General features: G+C 44.4%; 1 protein-coding gene across 2 annotated transcripts in view; it reads right to left on the bottom strand.

Annotated features, from left to right (window-relative positions):
• The window catches only part of atrnl1a (attractin-like 1a), a 222208-nt gene that overhangs the window by 185024 nt on the left and 19895 nt on the right, over nt 1-17289 (bottom strand). For both annotated transcript variants that reach the window (XM_060073933.1, XM_060073934.1), the window contains exons 2-7: nt 14914-14997; nt 13652-13765; nt 11100-11228; nt 9603-9811; nt 5097-5271; nt 4701-4788 (exon numbers count right to left, since the gene is read on the bottom strand). In XM_060073933.1, the coding sequence (XP_059929916.1) occupies nt 4701-4788; nt 5097-5271; nt 9603-9811; nt 11100-11228; nt 13652-13765; nt 14914-14997 (799 nt within the window). The remainder of the gene's footprint in view (nt 1-4700; nt 4789-5096; nt 5272-9602; nt 9812-11099; nt 11229-13651; nt 13766-14913; nt 14998-17289) is intronic.

Genomic DNA, 17289 nt, shown 5'->3' with positions numbered 1-17289 from the left:
CATTTGCGCCTGGTGCTGTCAATATTTGAAACACAGTGATAAACCAGAGTAAGAATTGATAGTTGCCATTGTTGATATCGCTAGCAGCTGACTATAGTTTCGATAATCAGACTGAGCCATGCAGTGGTATATGAGCTGTAAGGGAAAAAGTAGCATGAGATATTGTGTCACTGTCTTTAATAACAAGGAACAGCTTACCATTTTGTAGACAAGTGTGGCTATGTGTCATTTGGTAAACGCTGTGTTTAACTTAATTTGCAGTGAGCTACAGAGAAGTTGATTCCATCTAAATTCCCATCCCAACCTGGGGAAATGTAGCACTGGGGTGTCACCATTACATTCTGCATGCTACTCACGGGCTGCTAAACCAATGCAAAAAAGTCATTTATTTTGCTATTTCTCAACCCAAAATGTATCAACAAATTTACGGAGAATTATCCTTTTTATCTGTTCAGATCACTGGATCTGACATTAGGCTTTTAACAGCGACGTTTAGCTCATTACTTTTGATGATGAGCCAGTGCCAATAATTAACGGAGATACACTCGTGTTCACCCATCCTGTTCCATCTCTGTGTCGAAGGGCCCTCATTTATCAATGCTCCTTACAATGAAATCTGGGCCTTAATCCTGTGTCCTGTGTTGGTTATTTAGGGGCGGAAATGGAGGGATATGAGCTTAGACGGCAACAAGCAGGAGGATTGACATCGGCCAGTGTTTATCAAGACAAATTACAAATTGTGCTTATAAGAAAATTAATCCAACCCAAAAGTTTAAGTGCCTTCTAATATTTTATATTTTATGCATATGCATCAATCATACATCTAGGTGGACACGGCCACTTGTGATGTCACGAAGGAACTGGGAAGGGCAGATTTTCAGAAAGCTTGGAATCGCTAATCCAACACACGGCATGGCATGGCACCCCTACGATAATTAATGACACATTTCAGGAGTTGAGTATAAACAGACTTTTTCAATGATTTCTTGAACAGCATGACCAACATTTTAACCTTTGGGAGCAGGAGACACAGGTCACACATATGTACAGACAAACTACAATCAGGATACAGGAGTATATAATGGACAGGTGAAATAATTAACATTAACAGGGCTCATGGAATACATCTAGTGACATCTAGTGGACAAAACTAACAATTACACTGTGGCTATTGCCTGCCCCAATGTACATCAGGTTTCACGTATTTGACCAATCAGTTGTTATTTGTCTTCCCTTTTCTTGTAGTAAATGTTGTCATAAAACAGTTCTGTAAATATTATGCAATATTATATAAATCCATTGAATTTTTTCTATGCAACAAGGCATTAAAAGTTTCAGATATTCTTAATACAATATTACTCATATTTAAGTTGTCAAAAGGAGGATCAGAAAATTCAATATTTTTCAATAGAAAACGGCCAAACGTTGGGGCCGTTTGTGTCATTTAGTGTATGGTTATTAAACTCTTAATAAGCTCTTGGGTTTTCAGGGTTTCAAAAAGCATCTTAACTCAACACAACGGCTACGATAACAGCTCTTCTCGTTGGGGGTAATTACTAGAGCCCCCAAACACGCTGTGCTTGAGCATTTCTGAAGCCCAAGCAAAGCAGAGCTTTTTCTGTTGCCGTCTGAAATTAAACAGGATCCATAAGGGACGCTAGCTCGAAGTAAGACCTGAATATGCAGCAGACAGAAGCACTTGTCTGCTGCAGGGAAATACAGACACGCAGGCACACACACACACACACACACACACACACACACACACACACACACACACACACACACACACACACACACACACACACAAATATTTCAGAGATGAGATAAGTCTTTGTTCAAGGGCACAAAAAACATCTCATTTTCTGCTGGAGAGCCTTGCCAGCCTCAACCCACAGAAAACACGGTTGTGGACACGCCCCAAGCTGCCAAAAATAAACACTATTAGCTTGCATTGGTAGCCTAGGTCCCTTAGTATTTCCAGAATGGGCTGGTATTTAACGATTTTATCGTTGAAAGCAATTTCCATGTACAGATCAAACACACAGCCTATCTCAAGGAAGAGCACTTCCCTTCTGTCTCTGTTTAAAAACACAACATCAGGGGTATTTGGGATGTTACAAAACACATCAATAGAGCTGTTAAACCATTCCGGCATGATGCGTGAATGTTTGTACATGGTCACATTTTCTAGAAATACTTCTTCAACATTGCTGGAAATAAGATCGACAAGTCGGTCATGGCGTGCAATATACAGTCCTTTGCACATAGTACAGCCATTCACAATCTAATCAACTGATTCAAGTTGATGGCCAGAGTGCATTATACAGTGTGGATGGTGGTGTGCAGGGTACCATAATGCCAGATTGTATTTGGTAGGTAGCACCTGCAGTTTAGCTTTGGCAGCGAAACAGAGGATGTCCTCCCCAACAGCAGCTGGAGCGGAATGGGCTCTGTGAGTTGGTGTCCACAGATCACCTGCAGAAAAGATCCCTTATATACATGAGGTAGAGGATCTCCTCCAGTGCACTCAGCATCATTTTGTGGGATAGTGTTCCAAGGCATCTCTAAAATCCAGGAATACATATAAAGTTTACATGATTCATGTTTAAAATCATCAACTCCAGTTTTAAGGCAGAACACACATGTCTGTATATGTAAGCTTTTTGTTTGGGTGAGAGGATGCCTGTGTCTACAAGCAATGGGAGGATGCGGACAAGCAGACATTTCATAAAGATTTTGTAGACAGTGGGAAGGAGAGAGATGTCTCTCCATGTGGATGGGTCGCTTGGAATGTTGTCTTTCTTAGGTATTATATGGCTGAGGGCCCCCTTCCATGATCCTGGCACCTTTCCATTAATCAAACAGGTGTTAAATAAATATGTTAGTATTTGGGTGGACTGGGGTTTTCTGGCTTTGATGGTCTCATATGTCACCCCATCGAAACCACTGGCACTGTTATTTGGCAGGTGGGAAATAACTTATTTACTTCCTCAAAAGTGAATTTAGAAGTGGATGGATAATAATCTGGGATAACTGTCTCTATGCTCGTGGACCAAGAGGGCGTGGACAGCGTTTGGGTCGGGGGTGATTGACATTTGGTCATATAGTACTTATAAACGTCAGTAGTATCATTGACAGTTGGCGGGGGGGAGGGAAACATGCAATTATTTAGAATTATGGCAATAGCTTTGGACCTGCGGTGCTGCCATAGGTATGACAGTTTGGCTCTGCTTACTGTCCTTTGGCATTTGTCTGCTGCCCCTCTGCTGAGCGATGGTTGGATGACGTCTCTCACGAAGATCAGCTGTTTCTCAATCCAGGAAATAATGGAAGCCGGTGTAAACTTGGATGTTTATCGCTCAATGGAAACTTTTTTAGAATCTGTGTCGCGTATTTCAGGATTGGTAATCCAAACTCTTTCCCGTTGTTATTTCCTGTGCGGAATAGTCCATTTGGAAGAATACTCCGGTTACTGCCACTTTACTCCACTTCGCTGGATCGCCGGGGCAGGCAAAGTAAGCTCTTTCTTGGAGTAGTTTGGTATCCAAAGATTTCCTGAATTGTCTTTCATGAGTCTCGAACATTGTCCATTCAGGGCATTGAAGTTGGCCCACGTAGTTGTTAAAATCCACGGGGGGGTCTTCACCGTCCGATGGTGGTTGCGGGACGGGGTCATGTGTTTGCCTCAGTTGTTTGTAGATGTGGCCACTGGCCAGGGCTTGTTTGAAGGTAATCCGTAGAACTGTGACTAGGCATATGTTAGGTACTAGTGTCTAAAGCATATCTTTCTCTGCTGCATTAACGATGGCAGTTACAACGGGCGAGATGTTATATTTTGTATGTTTCTTGGTGCGGCATACCAGCGTGCTGCCTACCGGTGTGACGCATGATACACACACACACACACACACACACACACACACACACACACACACACACACACACACACACACACACACACACACACACACACACACACACACACACACACACACACACACACACACCTGCTTTCTGTTATTATGTGGAGCAGATGTTGTCGTTTTATGGGGGTTTTTGGAGTAGAAAGCACAGCTTATTGCGTATTTTTGCCTACCTCTCAAATTGACTTACTTTTAGCTGACTGACAGACTGACATAGCATGACCTTATTGAAGTTGGTTCAATGTGAGAAAAATCTATCTGTTTGATGTACTAAACTGCTACTGGGGGGTAGCTTCAGTCTATTAAGTAGATACATTCCATAGCATTTTTTTCTAAGTAGCTTGCCCGTCATTGCTGTCCTTGAGTGACCCCTCTGTGAGTGGCCCCTGTGTGAATGACCCCTCAGTGAGTGACCCCTCTGTGAGTGGCCCCTCTGTGAGTGAACCCTCTGTGAGTGGCCCCTCTGTGAGTGGCCCCTCTGTGAGTGAACCCTCTGTGAGTGGCCCCTCTGTGAGTGGCCCCTCTGTGAGTGACCCCTCTGTGACCCCTGTGTGAGTGACCCCTGTGAGTGGCCCCTGTGTGAGTGGCCCCTGTGTGAGTGACCCCTCAGTGAGTGACCCCTGTGAGTGACCCCTGTGAGTGACCCCTGTGAGTGACCCCTCAGTGAGTGAACCCTGTGAGTGACCCCTGTGAGTGACCCCTGTGAGTGACCCCTGTGAGTGACCCCTGTGTGAGTGGCCCCTCTGTTGGTGACCCCTGTATGAGGGTCTTTACCTGGTGCAGCGCCAGTGAGTGTCCGTATCGGGGCAGTGGACCACTGGCACCGGCCACCGCTTCCCACGTGCTGGTCTCCAGGTTGTAACTTAGAGAGAGGATTTTTAAAGCATTGAACCAGATTAATTATGCTTTAAAATCATTGAACTTCAATAAATCCATAATTGACAACAACAACAAAAAAATCTGTTATAACATTAGGTGACCAAAACCAGTTGAGTCAAGATTGAAACATGCTTGAGAAACGTCTCGATCCACCTTTAATCAATGCAACAACAAACACAGGTCGTGGTTGGAAGCATGGTCGGAATACGGGACATGACCTTTACTAAACACGTCTGAGACCCAGGCAACGCCTCAGTGACGGGCTAGATAATGGTGTTGTATGTGGCTTACTTGATGACCATGTGGTAGTAGGAGTAGTTGAAGGAGTAGCCCCCCACCACCCACATGAGGCCGGAGTGGACCAGGGCCTGGTGAGAGGCACGGCCCAGGGACTGGGGGGAGGGCTTCACGCTGGGCACCACCCAGAAGGCCTCGGTGGACGGGATGGGGAGAGAGCAGTCTGGACCTGGGGGGGAGAGATGGATTATTGAAACTTTAGATGATTAAGCGGGGGAGGTAGTGGCCAACTATAGACTATACAACTATTCTAACCTGCGGACCTATGAAACATGTCATCCCTTTACTCTTTCAACCCACTTTCCTGAGGGTTTTTTACTGGCCTGTCCATCACGGCACACAAAGCTTGTAAAAATACATCCATAAAAATAAGAAGAACATTGAAAATTTAAATACAAAATTGCATTTCCGTTCTGTTAAACATGAAGGAGTAATGCAGCTGTTGAAAGGCTTTGAGCAAAGCCACAAAGGTCTCCCAACACTACCATCTAGTGGTTTGGAGTAGTCAAAGCCAAATGTTATAATTCTCCAACTCATCCAGACTGCAGCAGCTACGGCTTCTTACTGCTTCTATCAGAAAACAAATATTGAGCATCCCTGCACTGGGAGACTACAACTAAGAATTTATTTGATGGCTTTTAAGCACACCTAGGTCTGGCGCCAGGCTACAGTAATGACATGTTCGACCCTTATCACTCTGGAAGCCTTAGAGCCGACGGTGAGTCCTGCTTCACTTCCTACAGTCTATTCAATCTAAGCGCCGCTCTTGCCAACAGAGTTTTGAATTCCTGCCAGAGGAGATAAGGCTTGCAGACTCAAAATTGCTTCTTAAACCAGAAGAATTGCTTACTAGATTTGGTTTTATTATGTGATGCTGGCTTTAATCTAGTCTTTCTTAGTCTTTCAATCTAATTAATTGTATGTATTTATCTTCTGCCTTTTTATTATATTTTATTACTTTTATGATTTTATTTATGATATATATTTGGCTTGTAGAACTGTAAATTGAGTTGATGCAATCCTGATTGTGCTTTACCCTACCATTGGGTAATGTTATACCTGGATTTAACACAGGAAAAATCCAGGCACTTTGTAAACAGTGCCTGTATTTTTTTAAAAGCCATTTTAGCCTTTTTTATGGTTTTAATATAAATAATTATGCTGTTTCCATTATTAATATTATTATCATTATAATAGTAATAATTATGATATTGTCTATGTCTCTATTGTGTTTTCTCATTTTGTAACTTTATCGCTATCTAATAGCGCAGAACGAGAACGAAGGAAAGAAAGAAGCAAAGAGAGAGAGAGGACAGGTCATCAGCAGCGCAGCGAAGGAAGCATCTTAGATTACACCAAAAGTCAATGAGGGAAAAACAACATCTGGAACCGTTTAGCAGTGTTTTTCTTTAAATGTTCTCACTCAGCTGAACTCCCAAAGTCTAATCCTCTTTGAGGATTTTAACTGGGTGGGAAACCAGACCAAAGCAGCACACATCTGTACAGACGCCGACGTCTGTCTGTTTCCAATGGTGACGGAAGAAAGGCAAGTGCAAAACACAGATGGTGGAAAGGAAACTAATGGTGAACGGAATTGTTTTTTTCTATCGGAAATCAATATGTGTTTAATCAGGTATGTTCAATTTGTTCCAACATGCTGAACCATTACTAGACCCTTGTCACACTCCAGCTTCGTGGACTATGAAGTGTTTGGCGCCCTTAATGTTTTACTGCCCAAACAACACAAAGGTAAGAACGTTCATATCCATCTGCCTTCCCTTCAACCAAAACAGCAAGCAAGATTTTGAAAAGGAGAGGCAAAGATCAACACACACACGTACATTAAAAGCTGTGGCACAAAAGAAGATTGAATGCTCATTAACGTAAAATACAGGTTGTCAACACTGTTGTTGCTATGGCAACCAGAAAGTTGTGACATGTGTTGTGTAAGAGAGAGAGAGAGAGAGAGAGAGAGAGAGAGAGAGAGAGAGAGAGAGAGAGAGAGAGAGAGAGAGAGAGAGAGAGAGAGAGAGAGAGAGAGAGAGAGATGCAGAGGAGGAGGAAGAGGTGTGTGTGTGTGTGTGTGTGTGTGTGTGTGTGTGTGTGTGTGTGTGTGTGTGTGTGTGTGTGTGTGTGTGTGTGTGTGTGTGTGTGTGTGTGTGTGTGTGTGTGTGTGTGTGTGTGTGTGTGTGCACGCGTCACTGAGAGAAATTCCTGCCCTACTCTACTCTTCCCCCATCCTACAACCCCAATTGCCCCGTTTCAGGGAGACAAGGAAACCATCAAGTAGCTCCATCAGGAGCAGGTTGACAGCAGCACACATTCCATGACTAAAGCCACCATCACTGTCCGATGGTGTCCCTGTGCTGGGAGAGACGCTGAGAGCTCCCACGACCACAACAAGACAGAGAGGACAACCTTCTGCGAGGTGAGGACAACCGAGACAAAGAGAGAGGGAGAGAGAGACACTGGGAAACAAAGGGTGAAGAGGTGAAGACCCAAGAACGATGGATGGAGTCCTCTGTGCTAGAAAAGCCCTTCCATTCCACTGGTCTAATCGTCTCTATCATTAAGCAATCTAACGATGAGATGACTTCAGTTCAAAATACAGTAAGATGATGATTTGGCCTGTATAGGCAGCATTGACCCAGCAGAGGGCAGCAACCTCGTATCATCTTACCTCACTACAGTCACAGCAAACACATGAGACAGTTTGAAAACTCCACATTTAACTTCTCGAAATATAACAGATGTTCAATGTTAAATATAAAATCTGAGATTCAGTCTTGATATGAGACCTCAGCATCAGGTGCTGAGATTGCTCTCGTGAGGCTCGCCAACATCGCTGTACTTGAATGGCCTTTGAGACCCTCCTGAACACTGGACCTCACACACCAGGCCCCCGACCACCAGCCCAGGGTCTCACTCTGCCCAGAGCCACAGCCTGAGAACAAGGCAGCCAGTCTGTGTCTGCAGTCTGGGAATAAGACTCTGATCTGGAATTCTAATCATAGTGCTAAAACCAATGACTGCAAACAGTTGATTCTTATGGATATTATGGATCAATTGCTGCACCATTGGATTTAGTTTTTCTTCCAAATGAGAACAAGACATGCATGGCATATTTGATGTTAGATATTGGTTATGGAGGGTTGAGCCAATTCTATATATATATATATATATATATATATATATATATGTATATATATATACACACGATACAATATATATAGATAAATTACATTGACTACTATGTAAGTGTCTACCGATTTCCTGAGTTGCAATTACTTGAAATAATTACTAATAGTCTTCGCAGATCATTTTAGGAAATGGAGCCTCATGAACTGTGTCCTCTAGGGAGGGCACAGCCCAATTAAGGATTCTGGAGTTAATTGGGCAGACTCCCTGTCAATTAAGACGCTAATTGGTCCCACCCAGGGGAGGTTCCTGGGCTCTGTGTGTGCACAAGCTGCCCCGCTTGGCCGGTCAACCACACCAGCATGTCTGCATCTTAATCCTTTTAAATCCTTTTTATGCTCAGTAAGCAACACGACTGGTCCAATAATAGGCTATATAATGGGTATCTGTGGGAAATCTCAAACACCAAAATCCTAATTGAACACGGTTTGTTGGATTTATGCAAATAAAGATGGAGAAGGAGAATACAAGTGAGTGATTATATTGTAGGCTAATGGCACCAGACCACCATCAGTACTAAACTAAAGTCACATCATGGATCGACTCTGAATGGAACGTGCAAAAGGGTCACACAACCTAGAATGCTAGATGCGGTTTCCTGCGGGAGGCAATCCATGTCCTGTTGGGGGCGGGAAACCCGAAACTGCTATGGTATTATATTGGTCTGAAGGTAAAGCATGCCTGCCAGTGCGGACCAGTGAACACTATCACTCAAACACGTGTCGTGTTTGAGGTCCCCGTTGCCTCGGGGCTAGGGTACGGGTGCTGCTGAGTCCGCTGTAAAGAGTACACAGCAGGACGGGGTCAGACCTCGGCATCACGTCTTGTACATCAGGCGATACGGCCCACAGGGGGGGGGGGGGGGGGGGGGGGGGGGGGGGTGATGCATGTCAAACAACACGGCCGGCGTGTCATTCAGAGCGGCTGACGGCGCGGCCTCCGACAATACGCTGACAGAGAAGGAAGGCCTCAGACGGGAGGAGAAACTATGTCGTACATCAAAGGAGAACACTCCCACCACGGATGTACACTCCAGCAGCAGCTGGAGCGTCTTGTGACTGAGACAGGTTGGGGAGATGACCTCAGGGTTAATGTCTCTCCTTTTCATTCAACAAAATCAAAACAGATGATGCAATTCTTCGACCAACTATCCAATGTTGTTACTGATCCAAAACTGAGAGTCTTCACGTTCATAAATCATGAACGACGAGAGAAGAAGCGCAACGAGAGAAGAACCCTTTTTCAGATGTTTTCCGCCAGAGGATGAAAATGCCCCCCCCCCCCCCCGGTGTGTGTCCTCACCCTGCCAGCTGTCATTGCACACACACAGCTTCTCCCCGGTGAGGTCGCAGTAGCCGCGGCCCGGGCTGCCACAGTCCTGGCGGCAGTAGGGCACGTGGCACGCCTCGCCCTTCCAGTAGTCCTCACACTCACAGTACATCCGCCCCGACATGGAGTTGGCCGTGCTGCAGCGGCCGTGGCCAGAGCAGTTGTTGGGACACGAGTTTATACTGGGGGGGGAGAGAGAGAGAGAGAGAGAGAGGAGAGAGAGAGAGAGAGAGAGAGATGAGAGAGAGAGAGAGAGAGAGAGAGAGAGAGAGAGAGAGAAAGAGAGAAAGAGAGACAGAGAGACAGACAGACAGACAGACAGACAGACAGACAGACAGACAGACAGACAGACAGACAGACAGACAGACAGACAGACAGACAGAGAGAAAAACAAAGGGGGAGAGGGAGACAGAGATACAGGGGGAGAGGGAGGGAGAGAGACAGAGTGATTTTTGATATTTTGGCTTGAGTAGGAGGATACGTAGGTACAATGCAAACAAATACTTTCAGGATCTCCTCATCTTAATTAAAATCATCATAGAATATTAAACAAAGCAATCATGAAGTATAATATAATGTAATGCAAATACAAATAACACAATCTGATCAGATAGTCAAGCTACCCAATATGGTGGGCTACTAAGTGTTAAATAATAATTACTGTCAGACACACTGGGCAGGAGTCAGACACAGGGATGAGTGGAAGGTGAAATTTCAATTGGTTCAAATAAAGGTTTCCGCTGTGACGAGTTGTCATGACAACCAAATCCTCACTATGTAGTAAAGATGGCTATTCGTTTTGAGCAATGGGAAGAGGAGTTTCAACGCGGTTTGCGCCGGGAACGGATTGTCCATGACCGTATCGATCCATTTCTTTATTATGATGATGTTGAATTATATGCGCGATTTCGGTTTTGCCGGGCGGAATATTTTATTTATTTATTTATTATAAAATCCGCCATCAAATAGCTTAACCTCACGCCTATACCGTCCAAGCAAATTTTAGAGAATAAATGACTGAAACTGTTTTGTTTGCCCTCTCATTTGGGTGCTAATTATGCGTTTGTGTGCCCTTGTGTGTGTGTGTGTGTGTGATTACATTTATGGCCTTGGGGTTGTGCTGTACAGTTGTACAACTGCCCAACCTCTTAGATTATTTCATCCTCATTTGCAAGCACACACAGACACAGACACACAATTCTGTCTTGACTGGTCGGCGGTTATCAAAATTGTGTTATAGTGTGCGTGTGCGTTTGCGTTTGGTTGTGTGTGTGTGGGCAATGGAGAGACACATACAGAGAACAGAGAGAGAGAGAGACAGGCAGATGAATGGCGGGAGAGCAGAGACTAGGGCTGCCTGACAGCAGCAGCATTACAGACAGACAACCATTTAGTGCATGAAGGCTTCAGGACAGAATGGAGGAAAGAGAGGCAGAGATTCATCGAGGGCTTGGTGGGGTCTGATCCTACGAGTAGGCGATGTTGAAGCCGGTCAGGTTGTAGGCGGCATCGCTGAAGAAGTGGAGCAGAGCGTAGCCGGACGTGGTCACCACCTCCGGTACCGTCTCGTTCCCTACGCTGTCCGGAACTACCAGGCCACTGAGAGAGAAGGATAGAAATCAAGGATTCAGGTTCACGGTCAATATTTGTGCATGTTTTTTGGAAGGGGGGGGGGACAAATAATAATTCATAATAGTAATTACAAATGAAACAATGAATATTGATGAGGTAATATCAAACCTCCTCTACATCTTCAAAAGTAAAACCTGATTAACAAAACAATATTAATGAATTAATAAATATGAAACAAACAATTAATTATGTAAAGTTTCAACTAAGCATTGGTTTCCCCAGGCCTTCGGAACACAGAATATCTTTCATATAACCCCAAATGCATTTTCTTGTTCTTGCTTGTGAGAGAGAGAGAGAGAGAGAGAGAGAGAGAGAGAGAGAGAGAGAGAGAGAGAGAGAGAGAGAGAGAGAGAGAGACCGAGGGAGAGAGAGAGAGAGAGAGAGACATACAGAGAGAGTGAGACCGAAAGAGAGAGACACACCGAGAGAGACCTTTAGAGAGAGAGAGAGAGGCCAACATAGGGAGAGACAGAGACACACTGAGAGAGACATACAGAGAGAGAGAGACACACAGAGACTCATCTAGAGAAACATACAGAGAGAGTGAGACCAACAGAGGGAGAGGGAGAGAGAGACAGACAAACAGAGAGGGAGAGAGAGACGTAGGCATGGTAAACACAGATAGAGTAGACATCAGAGTAAGGGAGAGAGGCTGAAGAGAAGCAAGAGGAGGGAAAGAACGAATGGCAAAGAGAGATGTGGGGTGTTAAGAGAGCGAGGCAAAATACAAACACAATAAATTATTCTAAGGCTCTTTCCTGCTAGTGATTTTATAGATTAGTTCCTTGGTCTGATAGTGGGACGAAGGGCTTCCATTACTGCACTCTGCTAGCCCATTAAAATGATGGCCCTGATTAACTCCCCTGTAAAGTACATGTTACTATCCACTGGCCTCCTGGATTTAGCTTTGGTTTTTCGCCCTACTCCAGCTTGTTGTTCTCTAGTTTGATTCAGGCTATTTTATTTTGTTTCATAAATGTTATCGCTTTATTAGGTCTGCCTGTAATAACTACATGATAAACACGAGGTATTGTGTGTGTATATATGTTTAGTTGTGCGGTCCATGAACCTGAATAGCAAAGCCTATAATTCTCCTCCACAAATGTGTCTCGCCCCTCCTCCCCCCAACTCATTTCATTTCTTGTGCTGCAATATCTTCTTCTACAGGCCACGTTATTTATTGTTGGCAATAGCATCATGGTACAGGTGGTGAAGTCTCCCTCATTCCACCACAGAGCCGTCCCTCCCCCTCCCCTTGTTTGTCCAACAGGCCACAGGATCCTCCCTGGGCCACTGCTATCTCCCCAGACAGCGTCTTCCAGAGCGGCAGGAAACATTATGTACACAACATTATTGCATGTTTTTTGCATCCTGAGCAGTTCAGTTTCGATAACCCTGGCACATGTTTGGAGGCTGAGCTTAGACCGGGCCACGTGATGATTATTGGTTTGTCATTAGTACATGTTCAAACTGCTAGCACTACTACCACTAAGAATAATAATAATTGTTTTGTATTTCGTTTTTCTCCATAAACAGAAACTAGAAATAAGGAATTATGCAAATTTGCCGCTGTTTTCTTCTGGAACATGGATTTACGAGATGGGTTATTGGGGCAAGTCTGTGATGCATATATTTATACTCTATACGCGACATCTGAAAGGACATATGGAGCCTTACAGACGGTCTGTTATGGCACAGAGTCTGCAGCAATCTAGCAGGCAGGCGGACAGAAAGACAGGCAGGCACACAGACAGGCAGGCTGACAGAAAGGCAGGCAAGCAGGCAGGCAGGCAGGCAGGCAGACAGGCAGACAGGGAGGGAGGGAGGGAGGGAGGGAGGGAGGGAGGGAGGGAGGGAGGGAGGGAGGGAGGGAGGCAAACTCATTGATTTTGCTCCACCTCAATAAACATCTGAACAGAGAACATCTGAGCAGAAAAGGAACAGTTGACATTAACTAAATGGTGTATGGCATTTATTACAAGTATAGCTAGGTGTTTTTTCATGTTGTAAATAAATGTATAGTGTGTGGTCTTCTATATAGTGTAAAATACAGGCATAGTATTGTCTATTATGCAATAAAATGTAATGACCATGTAGAATATTTAACATAAATTATAGTAAATGCATAACGTATGTTTTAAAAAATAAGTAAAGTACGTATAGTACATGGTATTTGTAAAATGTAAAGTACATGTATTACAGGTAGGCTATTTTATAGAATGTAAATTATGTAGAGTAATTTATATAATGTGTATGGTGCAGGAATACTAATTTCCACGGTCTATACTAAATGCATTGTGTTATGAATGGTGTGTGTCAAACTTGGCTCACGTGATGCATGGCGTTGATGTGTGTGGGTGTGTGTGTGTGTCTGCGTTTGTGGGGTTCACCTGAAGACGGCCACCATGGGGGAGAAGACCGAGTCTCCGTCGTAGATATACATGTGATCCCAGCTGCACTCTGTGGCAAAGTGGTTGAAGCGCAGCCGCAGAACCGCGTTAGGACTGGGAGGATAGAGAGGGATCAACCATAAAGAGAGAGGTAGTAAAGAGAACAATCAGGGAAAAGGCATTTGTTTACCGTTATCCATCTTCAATTCTATGGCCAACAGCAATAGCATAGATTGCAGGGAACTAGCTATTACCCAATATAAAATGCACACTGGAAAGAGACACAACTTTCAAATAAAAGCATGGCACAAAAGAAAACAAGATAAAACAGGGATGAAGATCTTTATAAAGGCTTGTCAAAAGTTTTTGGGTTTTTTGAGGTCGCTAACAACAAGTCAAAGATTCAGCCGATCTGGTGAAGTTGGTTCCGGAGGGTCCGGGGATCACACAGCAAAGGGGCGATCATGGGGACGTGGGGACGGATATGAGGTGGGGATGTGAGGATGGGCGTGCTTGAGAACGAGAATGAGAAACGAGGACATTAGAGATGGAACTGAGGGCAAGGTCATTCGATGCCATATGTTACCAACAGGATAGTTGTAGTGTGTTCAGAATTCTTCGGGAACTTCGTTCATTGCTTACCAAGAACCCGAAAAGCATAAAAAACTCGGTAGGTACTAGTAAACGTTGTGAATTTAGTGAGGTAGTGGTGTGTTTTATTATCCTGGCGACGTCAGCCTGGACCTGGCAAACTGCAGCCATTAGTCTGGAACCTGGCCAACACGGGCAGCTTGGCTGTGAACAACATCCAGTCGGCCAATCAGCACACCCCTGTGAGTGATGTCATGCCACAACGAGCAGGGCCGTTTTGGAGATTTTTTAATTAATAGAATAATATTCATGATGCTTGATGAGATGATGATTCATGATGAAATGTTCGTGGTAACTTTTGCCAATGGCGTTTAATTTGATACACGCCCCTTCACTATACGGCCTCTTGGTTGTGGGATCCGACTGGCTGAAGCTCATCCAATCCCAGTGAGACATGGATGAGGGCGACGCTCCTCACAAGAGAGGGACGCATTTCAGAACCAAAGAGCCAATGGAGTCTGGCTCTGTGAGGCTAAGTCATGTCAGGGAGGGGTCACATCATGACCCTTATGCTGTACATTCAAATCATAAACCACAATTAACAAGGAAAATTAGGACATTTGCAAAGTGACAAAGCAAAGAGGATAAATGAGTAGAAAACAGATACTTACTAGCCCTCTATCAACCAGGTGCACTTAGTCTTGTACTTGTAGTTGATTGGTCCATCTGTGAGGGATCCCGACGGCTCTGTCAGCCTGAACACAAAGACATTCAGTCGTCAGCCTTCGCAAACTCAACACTATCAGGCTGCCGATGTTATCTTCTGCTGTGGCCCGGTCTCTGGAGCAGCAGAGACATGAGTTACCTAGAGTTACATATAAGCTCTTCCGGTTTTGTTTATGTGCAGATATACATGTGCAGGGTTGTCATTATATTTCATAAAGGGGCAGACCGTGATGTGGAAGTACTATTTACAAAAAGGCTCACAACCAAATTGTAATGAGGCAAGTTGGGCTTAGCCAGGTTTCAAACTGGGATTATAGGGCTAGCCTTCACTCTGCAATACATTAGTGGGACAGTGACAACAAGCAGGTAACACTGTACACACACACACACACACACACACACACACACACACACACACACACACACACACACACACACACACACACACACACAGACACACATGGAAACAAATCGGTTTGGGTGAAATATGAGCGAGCCAGGCGGAAGAGCGAGGGATGAAAGAGTTAGAGGAGAGGAGGAGAGGGGGATGAGGGGAGAAGGGACACGAAGCAGATTAAACACGGTACTTTCTATCAGGTCAAAGAAAGTACAAGGAACACTATTTCACTTTCATCATGATGGCACACCAGTCAAATGGATTTATTTTTGTAATAGTAACTGCAGGCCATTGGTGTGTTTGTGTGGGTGTGTGTCTGTTTTTGTGTCTGTGTGTGTGTGTCTCTGTGTGTGTGTGTGTGTGTGTGTGTGTGTGTGTGTGTGTGTGTGTGTGTGTGTGTGTGTGTGTGTGTGTGTGTGTGTGTGTGTGTGTGTGTGTGTGTGTGTGTGTGTGTGTGTGTGTGTGCGTGTGCAGAATAAATCAAACCACCTGCTACTAATTCTCATGAAAAAAGACCTTTGAATACAAATTAAGCCTCTACCCTCCCTGAATTGCACGTGTGTATGTGTGTGTGCATGGATAAATGCATTGTGCACATGTGCGCACACACACACACACACACACACACACACACAAAGGAACACACTGTCTGACTAGTGACAGGCTACGATGTCCTCAGAGCCAACAATGTTTATATGTTGTAAGAACCTTTGTGTGTGAATGATTGCGTGTGTGAATGTGTGTGTTTATGTGTTCACATGTTTTGTCTTCTTTCACCGTGGAGACAGAGAGATAGACTTCGATTCGACAGGTTCTTGTCACATATTGTTGCAGCAAATAATTTACACTCCATGACAATGAAATTGGTCAATCTATATTAGAGTGTGAGCGAGAGAGAGAAAGACGGACAGAGGGAGAAATTACATATTCAGGTAATCTTCGCAATCTAAGTTTTAGAGTGAAGATTAGGTGACACCTGATCCAACCTGGGCAGTGGATCTGTTGTCTGGGGGACACACATACAGTCAGCATCATCGCATCGGATTAGGAGTGTGTTGGGCAAAGGATGAGGTTGGTGTGCTGTGATGGAATGAGAGAGAGAGAGAGAGTGAGCGAGAGACCAAGAGACCGAGAGACTGAGAGAACCAGCAGACAGATTGCCACACAGCCGGCCACAGCAAATGCAATCATATTGCCAATAACAAACAGAGACAGAGAGAAAGACAGACACAGGGACCAAAGCCCACATATTTTACTCTCATCACTTTTTTTACTTTAACTTTCCACTCAAGTCAATTGACAGCGTCACTAAAGCATTTAAAAAATGTCTTTCTCTCTCTATATATATCTATGTTTTGTTTATCCCTTTCCTCTAATCCCAGATTAGAATATAAATACAATAATGTTCATGCTGATACTGCATCCCACCGCAGCACAGTCTGGATGAGGTGAGGGTGACAGGAGAGGAATAGTGCTAGTGCACTATTCCTCAAGCGGCCATGCGTAAGGATCCCAACTGAAACGGTTCCAAACAATCCTAAATTCATGCACAATTCAGATGACTAACCATTCAGGGAATGTCTCTTTAATGCAACAAAATAAAAATGCAGGCAAAGCAGTCAGACCCACTGAATAGTATTTGAATCAATAGAAAGCCTTGCCCGGTGTGTGTCTGCCTGGGTTCGCTGGGTTATACAGGGCAAATCATATTACCGTCCATGACCTGCACCATTAATAGTGCATAATCAGGTTTGCAGGATGAAAAGACGTATCCTATAAGCTATGGAGGTTATCAAACACAAATTAATTAACTGCAGTGAAGAGACGGACCTGCAGGCTAAGAAACCAGGAATAATTCATTATGCGGTGTGCTGACTCCCTAAAGTCCCCCAGCAGGCCTGGGTACCCTGGAGTGGAGCTCCAC

Source organism: Gadus macrocephalus, chromosome 15 (assembly GCF_031168955.1).
Source record: "Gadus macrocephalus chromosome 15, ASM3116895v1".
NCBI lineage: Eukaryota > Metazoa > Chordata > Actinopteri > Gadiformes > Gadidae > Gadus > Gadus macrocephalus.
This window is presented reverse-complemented; position numbering and strand designations above follow the sequence as displayed.